Source organism: Passer domesticus, chromosome 4, assembly GCF_036417665.1.
Source record: "Passer domesticus isolate bPasDom1 chromosome 4, bPasDom1.hap1, whole genome shotgun sequence".
In the NCBI taxonomy this organism is placed as follows: Eukaryota; Metazoa; Chordata; class Aves; order Passeriformes; family Passeridae; genus Passer; species Passer domesticus.
The window spans coordinates 23,764,086-23,784,045 of record NC_087477.1 but is presented as its reverse complement, the minus strand read 5'-3'; the positions used below and the strand labels follow the sequence as shown (position 1 = coordinate 23,784,045).

Here is a 19,960-nt window from a genome sequence, read left to right as displayed (position 1 = left end):
GTGGGGCCGGGCCGGGCCGGGCCGGGGCCGAGCCCGCACCGGGAACTGCGGGAACTGCGCCGCCGTGTGCGCGTCGGGAGCTCCCCCCGCGCCGTGCCTGCCAGCAGCGGGGGAGGCAGCTGCGCGGGCAGAGCGAGGGAGGGAGGGAGGGGAGGAAGGGGCAGGAGGGACGAGGGAAGGCGGAGACGGGGCCAGCCCGAGGAAATCAAACGGCCCCGACATGAATTAGGCAGCGGCTGCAGAGGGGAGGGCTCCCTCCCCCGCTCGCTGGCCCCGCTCGGAGCGGCGCTCGGGGCGCGCACGCACACACGGAGCGGCGGCGGCGGCCGGGCGGGAGGGAGGGAGGGAGGGAGGGCGGGCGGGGGGGGCCGGCAGATGAAGATGGCAATGTCTGTGATCCAAGCGTGCCGCAGCCTGGCGCTCTCAACATGGCTGCTGTCCTTTTGTTTCGTGCATCTGCTGTGCCTGGACTTCACCGTGGCCGAGAAGGAGGAGTGGTACACGGCCTTCGTCAACATCACCTACGCCGACCCGGCAGCCGGCAGCGCCGAGCTCCGCAGCGAGAAGAGCGAGTGCGGGCGCTACGGCGAGCAGTCGCCCAAGCAGGACGCCCGCGGGCAGGTGGCCCTCTCCGCCTCGCCCGCCGACCGCTACGCCTGCGACCCCGGCACCCGCTTCAACGCCCCGGCGCCGGGCAAGAGCTGGGTGGCCCTGATCCCGCGGGGAAACTGCACCTACAAGGACAAGATCCGCCACGCCGCCGCCCAGAACGCCTCCGCCGTCGTCATTTATAACGTGGGCTCCAGCAACGCCAACGAAACCATCACCATGCCCCACGCAGGTGAGCCACGCCACCCCCGGGGGTGTGCTGGGGGGACAGACGGATGGACGCCCCTTTTCCAGCCCCTTCTGCCCTCCCGCATCCTCGGTGTGGGAGCTGCTGCGGGAAGGTGTTCTCGCACCTCCTGACGGGGAGCAGGATGGGTTGTGGGCGTTGCTGCGTGGTGGGTGCCCGTCGTGGGGTCCATGGAGCTCCTCTCCATGCTGCCATGGCAAAGGATGGATGTGCTGCGAAGATATCCATAGCAATGCACGCCGGTGCTCCAGGCTTGAAAAGTTTGGGGCACGCAAAGTTTGGGTCTAGTCAGAGGAATGGGACGCTGATCCCGCTGTGATTCGTTGTGTCCTGAGAATCTTCTGGCAGGTGCCGCGTGGGATCGAGTGCGATTGAGAACTTTGGAAGAGGAGAAGTTGCAGTGTTGTGGTGCAGGCTTATCAGGAGGTGCAGTACAGGAGAGAACACGGTGTCCACAGTCTTGGCTGCAATGATGTAAAAGCTGTGAGATCGAGTAGGAATGTTGAGTGTCTGATTTGGTGGGAGCATGAGATATGTTGTCCAGGACTGGAATGGAGGGAGTGTTTCACTCTCCCAGGTGAATGTTCTGGTGGAGTTTGTGCTTGCAGCGTCAGCACATGGGTGGTCAGGTCCCAACATGTGCTTGTCAACTAGAACCCAGTCAAAATCCAGTCATTCAAAGTAACCTAAACCCTGGCTTATGCCCACAAAAAAAACCCCCACTGTTTCCGTACTAGTGCTTGATCTGAAATAATGTCTTAGAAACAGTTCACCAGATTTATATTTAGGGACAATGTTTTCTGCCAGGGGTCACTTGTCTTTTATACTAGCTGCCTATGCCATGGAGATAAGATGCCACCTATTGCGAAATCTCAGCTTGGTTTCCATCCAGTAACTAATCCTGCCCAGCTATTTCATGCCAGTTGAATCTTAGTAGAGTTGGGGTAAATTGAAATACAGAAATGCTGCAAAACAGGATGTTATTCTAATGACACGTTACATTTCCACAGTAAACTAGCTAGCTTGAATGTGCTAAAAAACAATTTGTTGCCTGACCATAGTGCTAAAATACTGCTGATGCAAAAGGAGTGATTTTGGAACCTCTTGTGTCCAGCCTGTTTCAGAGATTAACCACTGGTATTGTTTCTTTGGTACAGTTGGTGCAAGATGGGGCTTTTTTTAGTGTTTTCCTTTGGTTTTGTGAGACAAGCAACTCATAACCTCTTGAGCTTCCTAAAACTGTGTTTTATAACCTGCCCTTGGTTTAGCAGCTGTTCAAATTATACTTCTTTCTACTTAAATATCACAGATTATATCCTAAGAAGTATAAAGTAGTAGGAGCTTGGCATACTTATGCACCCTCAAAGTAAGGCTCAAGCTGTTTTAGAACTTAAGATGCAGCATAGTTTATTCTTCTCTAGTAAGTTTCTCTAAAACTGCCAACATGCTGGATTAATTAATGGTTTGCCTGTTTTCAAAGTAAGCACTAAGCTGTTTTCCCACACAAATGGTGTTTTATTAAGAAATGGTGGGAGTAAAAAATGTATCTAACCTTTTAAAATGTTAGAGCTTTGGTTTGTTTCAAAGTCTAAGATGAAGTACGGAAAGAAACTTTCTTACTGCACGTGGCCTCAGATTTACAAAATAGAAACATAGTATCAATTATTCTGGGAGCAGCTCCTTCTATGTCATATGATTCCACAGGATTTGTTCTGAGAATCGTTTCTGAGTACTGAATTGATACCCAGCAGTGGGTTTGTACAGCACCAGCGGCTGAAATGAAAAGAAACTGGACTTGTGGAATATGATCAGTGAGACTGAAGGCTTTTGCTCATAGATTTGATGAAGTTGTCTTCATTCTAAGGATTTTTATTCAGCGATGTTGAATAATGGTTGTTTGGCTTACCTTAGAGAAAACCTATCCTCTGCACATGGTCAAAACTGAGAGGAGTTTTAGACCACGAGTCTGATGGAACAGAAGAAAAAATAATTATTCTTATATATTTAGCAATCTAGCAGGGATTCAGAACTTTACTCTCCCTCTGGTACCGCTGTTACTCTGGGACAAAGTGAATGGTCAGGCGGTGTAAAATTGTGGCTGCTAGTTTCTAACTTGGAGCCTTTGACATTTGTTTGTTCCCAGTCTAAGTGATAGCACAAGATTCAAGGAAAAAATGAATCAGTTTCTTGGTTTCTGAGTTCAGCAGCATCTGCAGTGCTCTGCCCACGCGAAATCCTGGAGTGAGAAGAAGAAAATTCCATCCTGGAAAATACTTGGAGGTTGGGAGGGAAGGGTGAAATATGACCTAAAAAGCAATTTTAAAGTCAAAAGAAATATGATGTTACTTCCTTATTATTTTCTATTTCTCTCTCACTAATTTTTTTAAGGTTTCATAGAAGCTTAAACAATCTCTTCCTATACAGAAAAGCATATCCTGTTGCATAACAAAGTGGCTTCTGCCCTTACTAAATAACTTTTAAGAGTAATACTACTCCTAACAGCTTTCCCCCCTATGTATATTCTTCTCTTCTGTATGCTTTGCCTTCTTTCTCTTATTGTCACTTGCTGTCTTTGTGCTTCTTTTTCTGCTCCTCTCCACCTTGTTTCTTCATCTCTACCCCCATGCTTCATTCCCTGCCTTAACCATGTTACTTTGCCATTTCATAGTGCTTTGCCCTTGCCACTTGCTTCCCAAGGCACTCTTTCTGTTGCCAAAGAACTTACCTCATGGCTCTATGTTTCATTACATTTCCTGTTTTCTGCTACAGTGCATGCCAATGTCCCATTGCTCATGTAGTGCCTCCTGATTTTGAAATCTATAGGCAACTGTAGCAAGATACTGTGTTTGAACGTGAAGAGGAGGCTTCACAGACCTCCCTTCCACCACCCCCAAATCAAAACCAGGGTAGTATTATATCAAAGCTTGTTGTGGAAATCTCAAAATATAACTCTTCAGGATTTATTTATAGAGCATACAGCACAAAGTGTGCGATTTGAACCAGTTCCGTCACCCCATCGAAAGAATTTCCTTTCAGGGAGCTTGTACTGAGGTCACTGCTAGCACACCCAGGAGGATGAGGTGGAGTTATGATATCTACACATTCACAGAGAATATGGAGCTTTGGGATTCTCCTGCTAGGATGTCATTAGCTTGTATATCATCTGCTACAACCTGGGCAAACAGGCATCTTTCTTTTTATTGGCTTGAAGGATGGCATAGGAGCTGTGAGTATGACTTTGCATTTTGACTAAGTAGGCTCCAACCAGAGAAGGAAAAAAAGCATCTAGAATTTCTATTTCAGGCACTTTGCATTTCTTCTAGATCAACTTTCCTAGCAGAAAAATACTCTAATAATATAGAGGATGTTCTTTTTTCTCCAGAAGAAATCCATGGTCTTGGCTGCGGTTTCTCATTGAAATTTTTTCTTACTCAGACCAAATTAGCTATTACCTAGGTTTGGAAAAGCCCCAGCCACTGTGTCTATATTTAATAATTTAGTATTAATTTGAAGTAGTCTTACTACCTGTTGTAGCTTACATCCTAACATTTCCTCTGAGCTCTGAATAGGGACAGTAAGAGAGGCTTCCAGAAGGTGATTCAAGATGAGAACTTCCTTCTCTACAGTTTGTATTTGAGGGAACCTACATGGACCATTTTTAACTTTGGAAACTGTCAGGTGCTTGGGGAGTTAACTGTGACTGTACACGATTCATATGTGGGTAAAAATCAAATCTGTAATATTCTACATAGTTTCTAAGATTCAGTTGGAATTCTGATGTGCATCAGATTATCTCACAGAGCGGATATTTTTCACATGTGAGGTAAATTGCATCCTACGTGTTTTGCACCAGGAACATATGTTAGTCAGGCAGTGTTGCATTCTCCATATTCTGTTTTTCCAGTGCATTCCATCACAAATTTTAAGTCACTTGCCTCTCCTATGACATACCCTTTGCAATAATGGCCAGATGCCTCATTTTTTTTTTTTTTTGTAGTGGCTTGTGTACAAAAGGGTCTCATAAGCGGTCTAAGATGATTCTGACTTCTCCCCTCCCTCTCTGGCCCTCAAGTGCAGTGGGTGTATGTGCCAGACTGCATGAGGAGGGCATGACCATCCCATTGCAGATTCAGATGTGTCCCTCCACAGGTGCTGCAAAGGGGGCCAGAATCAACTTTGGAGCATTCAACTCAATAACAGTCTCTTCCTTTGTACTCAGACTTTTGTTCCTTGATCAATGAGTAGCATTACCTTTTACATATTTTAAGGTGTGTTGGTAATAGTTTGGGCTTTGGCCTGCCCTGTAGATTTGTACTGATGTGCAAATTAAAAACCAAAGTTGAAGATTTCTCTCTTTACAGACTTAATTCAGTACTGTAGCTGCTTTTGTTCCATTATTAAAATAATTGTTTTCCTAAACTTTTGTGGAATTCTAATGCGGAAAATGTGCTGAGAGCATTCACATGGAAATATGGAAAAGTGTGAAGTAATGGAGGGCTGGAGATTTCTGCCTTCCAAAGTCTGCCATAATTGTTTTCTTTTCCAGGCACCCAAGATTGATTCCTAATAGAAACGCACTCAGTGGGAAAGGGAGATGGAAATTAGTGCATCTTTGAGCCCTGTCCATTGAGGCATTGCAGGGAGGTACTGCCATCCTTAAGAACTCGGAAGAGCTGCTGGATCCATCATGTAGGCCTGGCTTTCTGCAGTGTTTGAAAATCTAGTTCTCTGTGTTTATCAAAATTCAGGATTTCTGGCTGACAGGCTGTTCCATTGCATTCCCTGGTGAGTCATGCTTCTGCTGCTAGTTCTGCTCTGAAGAGGTTCTAGACTGCTTTGCTGCCCATGTGTTCATCTGTACCAGGTGGAGGGGGCACATGTGCTCTTAGGTAACTAGTTCAGGTTAAAATAAATTGAAAGGAATTATTTTGACCCCCAAGGACTAGAACAGCAAAATAATACTAGACTCTGGCACTACTTGGGACGGCCACTTCAGCTGGGGCACTGAGTTTTGTCATTAGATGAGACACTTTTTACCGTGTTGAGTCTTGCTTCTCTCAGCCTCACAGCTGGATCCTGTGTCTCCTTCAGAACTCACTGCAGACACTGGGAAGTCAGACAGTGGAAGGACAGTGAGTCCACTGAGCTTTGGATCAGGTAATAAAGTATAGCTTTCCCTACAAAATGATGAAGTATTGATTCATTGAAGATTTCATTGATCCTCCAAGGTTACTGTCTGCAAAAGCAGATTTCTGCTTTGGTTATCTGCAACATTTATATACATTGATATTCATACAAGTGCTGTCTTCAGATCTCTGCAGTAGGAAGTGACGCAGCAAGAAGAAAATCTTTTTCAGGAACAAAACTGTATCCACATCCACACTAACTGCTGACTGGTAATCTGGAGCAACTCCTTTTTGGTATATAATCCTTAGGAGAACAGCTTACTTTTGAGAAAGCAGTGCTTTGTCCTAGTCCCATTGATATTTTTTCTTTAAAATGGTATATCTTAGCTTGGGTTATTAGAATATTGTGGCAGTCTGTGGCTTAGTGTAGCTCACTAATTGATGCAGGTATATTTCTGTGCTACCTCCCTTCACATCACAGAAGATGGGAACATTTTCAGTAAAAAGGGAGAGAAAACTAATTCAGTGTTGGTGCTCTTAAGAGTCTTTTCCTGGTGAGAGGAAAACTACTTGGTGAGTACTGGTGAGACTGGTGAGACTTTCTACTTTTCTCTTGTAAGCAAGGGCTTCTGTTGTTGTGCAGCACTTGGTTGATGGAGCTCATGATGCTTTGTCATGTGAGACGACTGAGTTTCAAGTGATGTCTGCCTCTGTACACCATGAGCCAGGCTGATGAAGAGTGAAGCCTTTATGAAGGGATAGCCCAACAACTTCTCCACTTCCCAATAATTTCTGCATAGCTAACCTGCACAGGAACAGCTGTCGTTTCAAGACAAGCCCCACTTCTGCCCTTTCAGCTACTCCTGAGTAACAATCACTTGATGACGCCTTTGGTGCAGAAGGGAGTGAACAATACAATCATTGACTCATAGAAATCAGATATGGAAAAGACTGAGTAGGCCATGAAATCTGCCACCTTACTAATGCAGGGTTGTTTCCTACAGTTTTACCATCCATTACCATCACAGTGCTTTTTGCTGAGCATCTTGCAAAGGAGAGAATTTTGTGGTGCTTCAGAAACAAATGGAGTCTGTGTAAGGAGAATGGTTCTGAGGCAAGAGACACAAAATGTACAAAGATGTTAATTAGGAATACTATACCTTGCAGTAATATTAAATTCACATAATTTCCACAGAGGCACAGCAACTAAGGGGTAAGGTTAAAAGCCAACTGTATCCATTGTATGTCACAGGGGAGTTACGTGGCAATTGTGAGAAGAAAGAAGTGGCAAAATATTTTGCAACTGGTTGTGTGCAAACAGGCTTTACTGTGCTATGTCTTTATCTGCAGCAGGATGTGATCCCAGACTTTGTTCACGACCAGTGCTCTCCTCATTTCACTCCTTAGTGTTTCAGTTTCTCTGGAAAAGAAATCTGGATGGTTCAGCCTCAGGTCATGCGCTGCAAGGTTTGACTGGATTCTGAGTGTGGATGAGCAGGGGTCAAGGACCCCTCAGAGTATCCGAGTTTTCATGAGTGCATTTGGATGTAGTATCTCACAATGTAATTCTCTTGAGAATTACAGTTTTTCTTACCTGGAGAAGAAAACCCAGACCTCTTAGAGGCACCCTTAATTTTAAAAATACACTGTATTAAATCTGCCAGCTGTATATCTACTATCTGATGCACTGGCCACATTAGTAGAAGTAATTCTTCAGCCAGATGAAAATTACTGAGTTAGGTTCTTACCAACAGCTGCAAACAATGTTTTTTAGTTCAGAAATGGATGGGGGAAACACCTCTTTGTTCACCAGTTCTAATAGATAGGTTGTAAATATTGTTTGCTTATGAAACATCAATACTATGCAACTTTGTTTCACGGGAGAGGCCTATCAAGGGCATTCTTTACTTTGTCTCCTCTTCAATAAACTATTTGAAATAAACCTTAGAAAACTGAATTGAGGAGAAATGAAGGAGACAACGAAAAAATTAAACTGGTTTATTGCTATTCCGCACTGAAATATGAAAAGCTAGCATACTCTATTCTGTGCTACTTAAAGATAATAGCTTTTAAAAATAATTGTTCATTTCTTTTCCATCTCAAGAGTGGCCAAAAATAATGTCAATAAACTGAAGTGCTTGTTCATTTGCCTCTGACACTATAATCATAGTGATATTCAATTATCACTGCTAGACCTGAGAGTCTGTCAAAGTTTTGGTCTCAAATTTTATGTGATTAACTGTGTTTCTGTACAGGATAGTCCTGCTGTAAATTGGAAAGGTATTTTCAGTTTGAGACAAAAATAGAAGGAAAAAAAATGTTTATATTTTTAGTTCCCAAACCCCAGAAACAAAAATTGCTGCTGTGTAACTCCAGAGAATTCTGGCTTGAGTATGTCTTGTATAATTAAACGTAGATAGAAATGTTACGTCTGCACAGGAATGCAGTTCTTCAAGGGATACATGGAATAGGTGGGCTGGAAAGTGCTCCCTTGTGCGACATACTTAATGAGACATAGCTTTTAAAAAAATAATTTGTATTCCATGGTGTTATGAGCCTTTATCATGAGAGAGGACCTTAGCAGTTGGATGCTCCCTAACAAAGCAGGTTTTTTTGCATGGTATTCTGCTAAGACAGCCCCTTGCTACTGACATATTTGTCTATGAACCATCATCATTTGTCACTGAAATGGGTTTAATGATACAGGATTTTATTCTTCCTCATAATTTGTTCCAAATCTTAGCCTTCCTCCCTTCTTATATGCTCTTTGGTTTGCTTCTTACTGTTCAAGTCTCTCTTTACAAGCCATCTGTTTTTTGCCAGTCAATGTAAGAATATCTCACCACATACATGTATTATATTATTATTATAATATAATAATATTATTAAGGGAATTATACATCACATTAATCTCTGGTTTCCAGCTTTATAAATCACATGTCACAGTCCTTTTCAAGAAATTGTTTGTTTGGTTGTTTTTTTTAACATGGTCACTGTAACAGTGAATAGATCAAATGCGCCTGACATTACACAGCCAGAGTGTTCAGAATGGATTTGAGAGCCTAGTGGGTAGTTTCATCTTTAATTAACATATATGTCTAATTTTAAGATTGCTGTAAAATGTGTCAGCATTAGTTGGATATGTGTTGTGGATTGCCTGGGTTCAGACCCAGCACAATAAACTCTACAGTTTTATTGTTTTGGTTAAGTTAATTTGTGGAGCACTTGAGAAGCTTTTGCACCTAATTGTTATTCTCATAGTGGCAGAGCATTTCCAGATCCTCAGGATCAAATCTCTGGGTGTCTAACAAGTTTCACTATAAAAGATTTCTTGCATTTTCCAATTATGCAAGGGTTCTCTGTCAGTATCTGATAAAGATCTCTCTGGTTTTACATCCTGTGATGCTAGCTAAAATGTTCCTATTCTTCTTCCTTTTCCATTTCAGTAGCTTCTATTAGAAGACAGAAATTATTTCTGTGTTTCCTTTGCCCTTTCAAGAACCTCAGTGTTAGAGAATTTTAAATCTTTGGCCGTATTTCTAGTACATGTCTGTGTTTGTACTCAAAAATAAATCAGTCTTTAAAACAGGACAGTGTGAGGCTGCAGACACATACGTGATTGCTTCTTATACTTGCACAGAGTATGCTTTCCCCTCTTGTGCTTTTTTAAGCTTTTATTTTATGCTGATTGTCTCCTAGTTTTACCTGACATTATCATGTTCCTTGATAGAGGCAGCTTTTGTGAGACTCTGTAATCTCTGTGCCTGGTCTCTTATTGCTCTTTATGTGACCATGTGTTTGAAGTTCCATCTGGTTGTCCATCAAATCCATACCTTTACTAAACACTTTATCAAAATTTCTTATGCTGGAAAATGAGGAGCTGTCTGAGTAAAATGCATTAAGTATTTTTATAATGCTGTCTTTGATGTATTTGCCTTGCCTTATATTTCCTTCAGTCATGTACCGTCTTTATTTTCTACCTAATTTTTTCTCTCCCATGGTTTGTTGGGGTTTTTTAAAATTATTATTCCTGCTTCCAGTAAATCTTTTCCTTGGACTTCTCACCCTTTTTTTTCTTGCCTTCTTCCCTTTCCCTTTATGTGTTCTTCACCTGTTTTTCATCTCTACTGTTTAGATTTTTTGTCCTTTCTGCCCACTCCTTACCAGGCTGACAGAAGGAGTCAAAGGCTATTTGCTTTGCAGCAGGATTATGCTCTTTTGGTGGCTTTTTCTTTGCAGCTGACTCTGGGTTTAAAGAGCCTCTGTTGGCAGCTGCTCAGGGTGGGCTCAGAGGAGTGGCACATCAGCAGCTGGGACATCCTCAGAAGAGTGACAGGCATAGCACATTTGCTGTGCACAGAAGGGGTTTGTGCTGAGCACTCCTAAGTCTTTTTCATTAATTCTTAAAAGACTAAATTATGGTTTCCTCTCTTTCATGCTTTTATGGAAGAAGATTAAGTTTGCCCGCACACTGGATGCTAGAAAACTGATGGGAAATATTTCTTATCAGAACTGTTTTTCTTAGGTAGTGAAATGGATTTTCAACAGAAAACTGTTTTGAAAAGTTTTTGTTCTCTGGAAAAGTCTTACAGGTCTGGTTTGAATAAAAGTTTTCTTTTAGTAAATACTTTATGTTGCTGAATTTCAGTTTCAGAAGCAGTTTGGTTTCTCTTTTCCTTTTTTGATGATACATTACATTTTAATCAGCTTCTTCCAGCTTCAGATAATAGTTCCCTTCCAGAGCACAGACCTGACTTTTTCCCCACTCACTTTTCTTTGGGAATCTGTGCATGCATCTCATCATTATTAGTGTTATTTAAAGGTACTGACCTGAGGTTTGCTGTGCTGAATTTCTTTTCCCTGTGACTGTGTGACAGCAGCTTTCTGTCTTCCCAGAGTGCAGTTCCTAAGCTGTGTAGGGTCTTTAACCCTTGCTGCTTGTCTTTACTAGCAGATTTCAGCACTGTGTCTAGATACACATTGGAATGATGCTCAGTGTGAGGTAAAGATTGCTCTCACAGACAAGGGCGTAACAGGGATCAGTAGCTGTCAATGCAAGTGAAATAAATTCAGGCTTGTAGTATCATGCAATTTCCTAACTGGTTGCCCATAGCTTAATGTTATTTGCATGGGACTGGATAGTTCTCTAAATGCCAAATCCTGGTAAAAATACCCCATTCTCTGGGGAAATGATGGTGGCATTTGTACAAGGAAGGTTAGAGAAGGTGTTCATAGTAGTTGTTATGGTTTTAGGGTACTTCTCTGGAACTACCCCCCAGCTCTTTTGCACGCTTGGAGATGCAAAACTGCTCTCACAGGAGCTCTGTATGATGGGCAGAGATAAACCCTATGCAGTGAAGCATCAGCTTTTCACAACAGAATGTCTGCAAAGCCCTTAGCAGGGTAACAGCGATGAACAGCTTGGTATTTCTTTGTGACTGTTGCTTATAGGGAGGGTACTGCAAGAACAGGCACTTGCAATATAAACAGTCTGAGCCACTTCTGTTTTTTGTGTCTGAAGAGAGCTAGCAAATGCAGAGAGGTGTCTGTAAGCCTCCAGCAACCAACCGTTTGCTGAAGTTCATCTTGCAGCATGAGATATGAAAACCTTTTTCTTCTAAAACTTCTATTTAATTGTTGAATGCCAGCACAAGAAGATGTTGTGATGGAAGGCAATGTTGAGCAGCAAAGCTATCACAGGTGCGTATGAAATAGTTCAAAACATGATGGTACTGTCATTCATTTTGTCAGAAAAACAGCTGAAATAGCCATTATATGAAAGTCACATGGATGAACCTAAATCCTGGAGAGGTGAATTCATGTTGATGAGAAAATAAAAGCCATCAAAGTAAGTGGTGACCTCTGTGGTCTCCCCATCATGTAGGAAGTCTTCCTCTCAGAGACTGTGAAATGTCTTTGACTAATCCATATATCTTAAACCTCATTTCAGTTCTGCACTGGCTCCCATTTCTCACTAGCACCCACTGTCATTATCTTTGGCATTTTCTTGTTTGCTGCCTCACTGCTGTTCGTGCCAGTCCTTCCCTGCTGCCTTTACAGGTGGTGGGATCATTCCTTGAGATGAGGCTCTTGGTTGGCTCCAGTTTGAGCTTGTCTGTTTTTCTCTCTTTGCATTTAGCAGTTTTGCATGTTTGGGAATGGCAGGTTACCCTGCTCCCAGAGTGCTGCCCAGCTGGATCCACAGGTGAATTAGACAGGGAAAGCCACCAAACAGCTTAACTGCCTGTGAAAGCCATGAGCTCTGTCTGAGGCAGCTGGGATCCTCTAGGGCACAGTGATTCCTCAGGGGGCTTGTCTGTCATCTTCACTCCCCTGACTTACTGACCCCTGCTTAAGAAGATACGCAGGTGAATTTCTTTTTTCATTGTTAGTGGGGGATTGTGTATTTTTTTCCATCTAGAAACATTCTCTTTACTGTATACCTAGACAGCCTTTTTTTCCTCCCTTTTTTTCTCCTTTTTTCTCCTGTCCTATTCTAATGACCAGAACTTACTGAGATGCAAGGTATGAGATCCCACAGACAATTTTACAACAAAAATATAACTGCATAACTATTTATTTCCAAAATTATGGCTTCTAATGGTTGTTAGTGCAAAGAAATTTTTGGTGCCAGAGATTTGGTGTTATCTGGTTTCTAAATATGCATGACATCACTTCTTTCTGCAATAATTAAGAGCTTCATTCCCATTAACTAATTTGTGTAACCATCTTTCTGCTGTTAGACTCCCAGAAAATAACAAAGCAAGCACTGAATTTTTAGTGGAAAATATCTCCTGTTGAGTACCTTGTACATTTGAAGTGTAGCATCTGTTCTTAGTTCTTAACCAATGCTGTGTTGAATTAGCATGATGATTACTGATGTCTTTCCATATTCTGGCCACCAACCAGGAATATTTTTTGCCAATGCAAAGACAACTCTGCAAATTCTATCACAAAGCTGTTATCTTTGCCTGTCAGTAGCTGAATGGGTTGTGGATTAGCCCCCAAAACAGGAGCTACTGTGCATATGTAAAGCAATAGTCTCCTTGGTAGTAATGATAGTCGGGAGGCAATTTTAATAGGATCTCATCTGGACTAATACAGCAACTCCTAAAATCTCTTCCTTGCAAATGAGACCAATACTTAAAAACCACTTCTCACATTAGTAAGCTAGTGATTTGGCTATCATAAAACTCAGTAGTAGGTATTTAAAAATTATTTCTAATGTTCACATTATATTAAATTAGTTTGGAGAACACTTCATGGCCCAATTGAGGAAAATGTTTGCACAAATAATTATAGTTAAGTTCACATTTCGTTCTTGCTGAGAATGGACTAGAAGTTGGGCACCTTGACTAAATGTCACTGAAAGTGGTTCTGTGAGGAAATGTCATCTATGAAAGATGTAGAAGTGTCTGACATAGCCCAGAGGCTTATTACTAAGAATATTAGTGTGGTCATCTCAGGTGAAGCTTATGCCCTCCTATAGCACTGTGAATACTCGAGATCCTTACAATGAGCACTTTTATTTGAAATTGTAAAAATAAGATACATATGCTTTATGCCTGTCATTAAAGTGGTGCTTAATAAATACCAATTAAAATACATTATTTAATTATTTTTCCTTTCTCCACATAGTTTGGCGTCTGTTTTCTGGGTTATCAGCCATGTCTGCATCACAATACGAAGCAAAGGTGCCTCTCAACTTCCATTGAGCACTGTGCCCCTTCCATCCCTTCCATCCAACAGCTGCTGCCTGTTCTCCACTGTGTTTTATTTGATATTTGTCACCAGTGCATGCAGAGGAACAATCACAGCTGTGGGAAGCATGGACAGCTGTTTAGTTATTTGCAGATGGCTTAAAGATGCGTATCAACCAGTCATTGGTACTTGCTAGGTGAGCTAGAGGAGTTAATGTCATTTAGAACAGCCACACAGCATTTCCATGCTAATCAGGAAGTGGCCTAAATTGGAGATAAAAGTATATCTTAGGCCAATCACACAGCAGCAGCTCCTTACTTTACACCCATTCCAGTTTGGGAACAATTATTGTAATGTTTTGCAATTTTGGTTCCAGTAAATAAAATTTTGCGTCCTTCCTTGTGGCCTTGTCAGTCTGTCAACTTCATTTTGCTTTGAGAAATCCAGGACAGGTTTCCTTAATATTCCCAGTGGTACATATCAGTTTTGGATAGAACTTTTAGCCATGTAGACAGTTGTTTGGGTTATGTTGAGATGATAGGAAACTGTAACCAAGGAGGAGGGAAGTGTGAAATTAACAGATGTTCCTCCTTTAGACATTCCTAAAAAGCTAACTGCCATATATAGTCAAAGGGCTCTTCCTGGAAATAATCCAATTATTACTTCTAATAAGCTGTAAGTACATACGGGTGCCCCACAACAGAAAGACTTGCTAGACCAGGCAGATGTTAATGTAGAATACACAAATGCTAATGAAGACCTGATGTGACTCCTAGTGAGTGTCTGGAGTGCTTTGCAAATCTGTATTTATCACGACAAGCCTCAAAGATGTTCCATAATCCATAATGTGAATGGCCTGCCGTGCAAGTGGAGGGGATTAGTATCTGTTTGTGAGTGCTGTGCTCTTCACAGGCCTGGGCCCTACTTTGCCTTCTCCTGTATCTCCTTGCTTAATAAAATAGAGTTGGAATCCATCCATCAGTTAATTATTGCAGGTTTTGATTAATTTATAAATAAAACTGGTGTTCATGCTGTTATTCAACAGTTGTCTGCATTGGTTGGCAAGAGTTTCAAGATCTGATAATGCATTAAGTTTTTATTCATAAAATGCATGATATTAAGTCATATTAAAAAAAAAGTAATTGCAATTTCATTTTGGTTTCCATCTTTAATGATGGCAATGTCCTTATCACTGAAGTGGATAATATTCACAGCATGTAAGCACCTCCTGGCTCTAGCAGTGAAGAGATGGTACCTTTTTTTTGAGAAAGGGTGCTGCTCTCTGCAGACTTGGTAGCATGAAAACTGAAAGAATGTATGAAGTTTTAAATAGGTGGGTGAATTTTAGGTCCAGTTTATAGCTACTTTGAAGAAGCACACATGACTGGAAAAGTCACAAGAAGTTCATAGGAAAGAAAAACTTCTCCAGCAGCAGTATTCTGATCTCAGTTGTTCATTCATGGAGTATTGGGATTAGACTGGGCTCTAAACTGACTTTTCACAGGCCATACTTTCCATATGCACACTGCTTTCAGACCAGCTCAGGTGCTGATTTCTGAACATTCAGGCTAGTCACTATTTAAGGGTCTCTACAGTTCCTATTTAATTTAATTACATTTTTGCATGTTATGAAAAGAATTCCTATAACTGTCCTGTAAATTCCAACTCCCAAATCTTTCCTTTAGAAAAAGCATTCTGAGATTGCTGATTTCCAGAAATGCACTTACTTATGCCACTGATTTGTAACCTTACTTCTGAAATCCTAACCACGCTGAAGTCAATGGCAAACCTTCCTAAGGATTTCATTGCCAAATAGTTAAATCAGGAAAATTAATACCTGAACTCATTATATCTTCTGCTGCCCTCATAGTTTCGAACACTTTGTCAAGCACAGAGGAGCCATCAAGAAACATAATACCAGGCTTGCACCACCATTGGCAATGAAGTATCAGCAGTCAGCTTTTCGTGTGAATTGCACACATCTGTTGGATTCAAGCAAAACATCAGACAACACCAGAGCTTCATTAAGATAATTCTGTAATTGCATAAAATGATGGGTCAGCTTGTGAGTGCCTTGGGCCTGTAAATATTAACTGGCATTGAATTCTCCAGCACATTCAACAAAGGGTCCATCTGGCCTCAAGTGAATGTATAAAATGAGTAGGCATTGTTACATTTATGATGAATGTCAATGAAGTCTTTGTTACATAATTTTCTTGCCTTTTGAAGAGCTTGAGAATGGTAGGTCCTGTCTTATGTGTATTTCTGACAGTGGGCTTCAAAACATTTTTTTATGAAATCCCCTGACAGCTAAAATTTGGTTCCTGCAAGGCTTATGGCTTTTGTGTGAAAGGAATTGGGTGCAGCGGTGCTGTTAGAGCTGTGTTAGGAAGGGGCTGAGAAGCTTGGTGTGCATGATGCACATCCCTGCTAGCTTGTCTCCAAGGGCAGGGAGAGAGGGTGCTACCTGACAAAAGTCATAGTCGAGATAAAATCTCCAGAATCTCGAGCAGGTGCTGGCTGGATGCGCTGCAAAAATACCTGCTCTAAATTTGGAGAGAGAAAGTAATATGGTTTTCACACCTTTCTTCACTAACTGGTATACTAAGAAGGAATGGCAATGATGACAGCCTCATCACGAGGGGAGTGCTTCCATGGTGGTTGTCAAGAGAATGCTCAAAATTAGCATTCACTGTCTCCAGTGAAGGAGTGGAATCTGTGTTTTATGCCATCCATCTATATACCAAATAAATGTGGACAGTTGTCATAGAAATAGTTACAATGTCTATCCACATTAAGCCTAGCAGAGGTCATTTCTAAACTGCACACTGTCTGAACAAGTTAAGAAGACATTTAATATGGAATGAATTTGTTCCAGACAGAGGTTTATTAGTTATTAGGTCTTGAAATACATGGCTGGTTGGTGATCTTTTTTTTTTTTTTTCTTTTTTTCCATAAGTTTTCTAGAAATAACCATTCAGCTGAAGAGACCACAGTGTAGGCAATACCACATGGTGATTTCATGCCTTCATCCTGACATGCATACTGTGTTTTGAGTGATGACATTCTCTTTTGAGATCTTGTGGGATTTTCAAAACCGCTGCTACGTTAATCTCATTTGGGCTCTCTAACATACTTCAGATCACTCTCTCTTTTTCGGAGTCTGATCACAAGGTACTGAATGATGTTTTGTAATGCAAATGGGCTGTTTTCAGATTTTCACTGCACCATCATTTTGGAAATCTTTAACTGTTTAACCTCTCTGTAAGTCTTCAGCATGCTATATTACAGTAAAATTCTCTGCTAATCAAGGTGTTTGCTAATGAGAGAATCACTGTCTCTCACTCAGTAGAGGCACTGCTGTATCCTGAAGATATCTTGCCTTTTGATCTCCTTGATCCAGATTAATTGTAGGAGGCTAAATTCAGACAGAAATATCAAATGCACAGCAGCACTTAACAGAAATGTTACAATTACATACAAGTAAGAGAAATCAAAGGAGGGATTCAGATAGGTGATTGAGCATGGAAATAACAGGGTAACTGAAGTTCATGATTTCAGCTTGTAGTTGTGATCTGCTCATACGTAGACACCGAGTCATCAGAGACAGAAAAGTAAACGAGGAGAGAGAACATAAGCTATCATACAAGAACCAAGGTAAATAGAATTACCTGCCTTTCACATCCTCTTTCTGCTGGCTGAATTCATCTCTGATGAATCCGAACACAGAAATACACGTGCAACGCTAATATTACCAGCAGAGGAAACTTTTCAACAGTTATGAGTGGCATTCCTCCCTGGGAGCCAGTGTGTGTTATGTTTGTTGTTGGGTTTTGTTAGGTTTTTTTGGGTTTTTGGGGGTTTTTTGTTTGTTTTGGTTTGGGGTTTTTGTTGTTTGTTGGTTGGTTGGTTGGATTGGTTTGTTGGGTTTGGGGTTTTTTTGTTGGTTTGGTTTGTTTTTTTTTTAAGGGGAGAGGAAACAAGCATGTGAAATAGCATGTAAGTATCTGAAACTGCATGATACAAGATCTGAGTTCAACATTCATGGAATAACTACCATTGAAGACTGGCTTAAAGCAAACCTTGCTTTGGAAGCAAACTGTGCAACTTAATTTCATCCCTTGACATCTTCAGCTCTTTCTTATGTACTAAAACTTGCTACATTTGGGGCAAGATTTAATTTCTGAACATCTTAAATCTGAAATGTTTCATATAAAATTCTTGTTTCAAGTCATTTAAATAGTTATGAAATTCACATTCAAGCTCTGAACCTTCTGGCTGCAGTACATGTTCAGATAATGAGATTTCAGTAGGGAAGTGTAGCCTTTGCCTTATCTATTGCAGATAGATCTAGCATGGAAAACTTATAATCAGCAGGTACTGTAAAAAGATCTGCATGGGTATTCATTTGTGATTTAAAACAAAATAATCTAATTAGCAATGTACTGTGGTATCAGCATTATCTTAAGTGCTTTTGTTTTCATCATCCTCAAAGTGTGCCTAAATCTCAGAGAGAAATGAGGAAAACCATGTAATCAACCATACAAAATCAGTCACAGCTGTACAAAATGTAGTGTGGGCAAAAATGTGCCCTTTGGTGAAGTCTGAAAATATTGACAGGTAACTCTGACAAAAGCTTTGTTGTAGGAATGTGAGCACGTGCAACACACACTAAGCATCAGCAGAGCATTATGAATTTGCCTGAGAAGCACGTGCTAAGAGGAATGTATTTCTGACTGTAGAGGAATTTAGTTCTGAATTTATTTCTGCATTGCTATGTTCTTGTAAAAGTACAGAGGAAGGACTCTGCCTGTTAAAAGCAGATTTGGACCCATTTATGCAGATCACTCCCATGTAGGCGTAAATATCTTTATTTAGGGGTAGATAGCATGAATCCTTTGCCTGTGGGTACAGAAAAAAATGGTAATCTCCTCCAGGGAGACCAGCTACAGCAGGTAACCCACACCTGGTATTGAACTCATGGAGGAGCCCAGGATGTAGAGATCCCATATCATTATTTGGCCAAGAATGATCTAGGTAGACATAAACAGCCCTGCTTTTGATCCACATGGTGGTAGCACTTTTGCTGGATTGCCTTGCGATTAATTTCAATTGCAGTTCTGCAGAGCATGGGAAAAAAAGAAAAAGTAGAGCTTCTAAAAAAGTTTAGGAAGTTGTAAGAAACTCCTCTTCTGTATGCTTTTTTGATTTGGGGGGATTCAGGAGAGAGATAGGGGAAACAAATTGTCTCAGCCAACATGAGTCCTTAACCTTTCAGGTATTATAATGCAAATAAAATTTGTTGCTCTGAAATGTAAATAAATGTTTGGTACAGACAACTCATAATGCAATCCTGCAACTTGTATATGCACAGGTGTAAGAGAGTGGGGACAGGAATTTGCCTTCTATTTGTCAGCTTTTCAGAATACTAAAAGCAAGGGGTTCCATCTGGAGAAGAGTTTCTAAGTTTCTGAGAACAAAAATGAGATTAATGTTGTTCTTAAATTGTTCCAACTGCTTGGCAGAAATGAGTCAGAAAGCAATCTCTGTGTTCTTCTCTGGTAAGCTCAGATATGAAATTAAAAATCCTGTTAGAAGTGTTTAGATCCTTGGGTAAAAGCCTTAACTGAAAAGACAAGGTTCCTTGTAGGAAAATGAGAGATTAGTTTTACAGTGTAGGCCCTCATGCTGAAAATACTCATGCAGGCATGTACCATGGATGTAATGAACTTGCTTGATCTATTTATAGCTTACTCAGTGTATGTTTTTACCCAGATGGTGCTCCTTGAATTTCACTGGACTGTGTATGAGCAGCAATTCACACAAAAGATCACAGTGCAGAACAAGAGTGCAGGTAGCAAACAAATATACTTAATTAAGTAGACATTCGCAATTAATTAATACAATTCTTATGACCTTTTTATGGTGTCTCTCTGCAAGAAGAATTTGTAACTTTCAAAATTGCTAATTATTGTCTTGTTTTTGTTTTGGATAAGTTTCTTTCCAAGGATAAATAAATAACACTGAATTTTGAGAATGGAGAAACATGCAAAAAGGGTGGAGTAGCCAAACCTTACCATGTGCCAAGAGTGGATTCCAACCTTCCAGCATCTTCTTCACTACACCTTGCTTCTCCAAGCTTCCTATTTGATAGTTTTGATTCCACATGTGTACTCTTTTCATATGCTTGAACTTCCACCAAGACTGGTTTGCTTTTCTTTTCTATTAAGACTGAAATTTTCCTCCATTTTCAACTGAAGTCTCTTTGTATTCACTT

The 19,960-nt window shown here is 41.0% G+C and overlaps 1 protein-coding gene across 1 annotated transcript in view; it reads left to right on the top strand.

Moving 5' to 3' along the window:
* The first annotated feature begins 350 nt into the window (after positions 1-350).
* Positions 351-19,960, top strand: part of RNF150 (ring finger protein 150) — a 113,465-nt gene continuing 93,855 nt past the window's right edge. Inside the window, exon 1 of the mRNA XM_064416563.1 lies at positions 351-841. Within this exon, the coding sequence (XP_064272633.1) occupies positions 376-841 (466 nt within the window). The 5' untranslated portion in view covers positions 351-375. The remainder of the gene's footprint in view (positions 842-19,960) is intronic.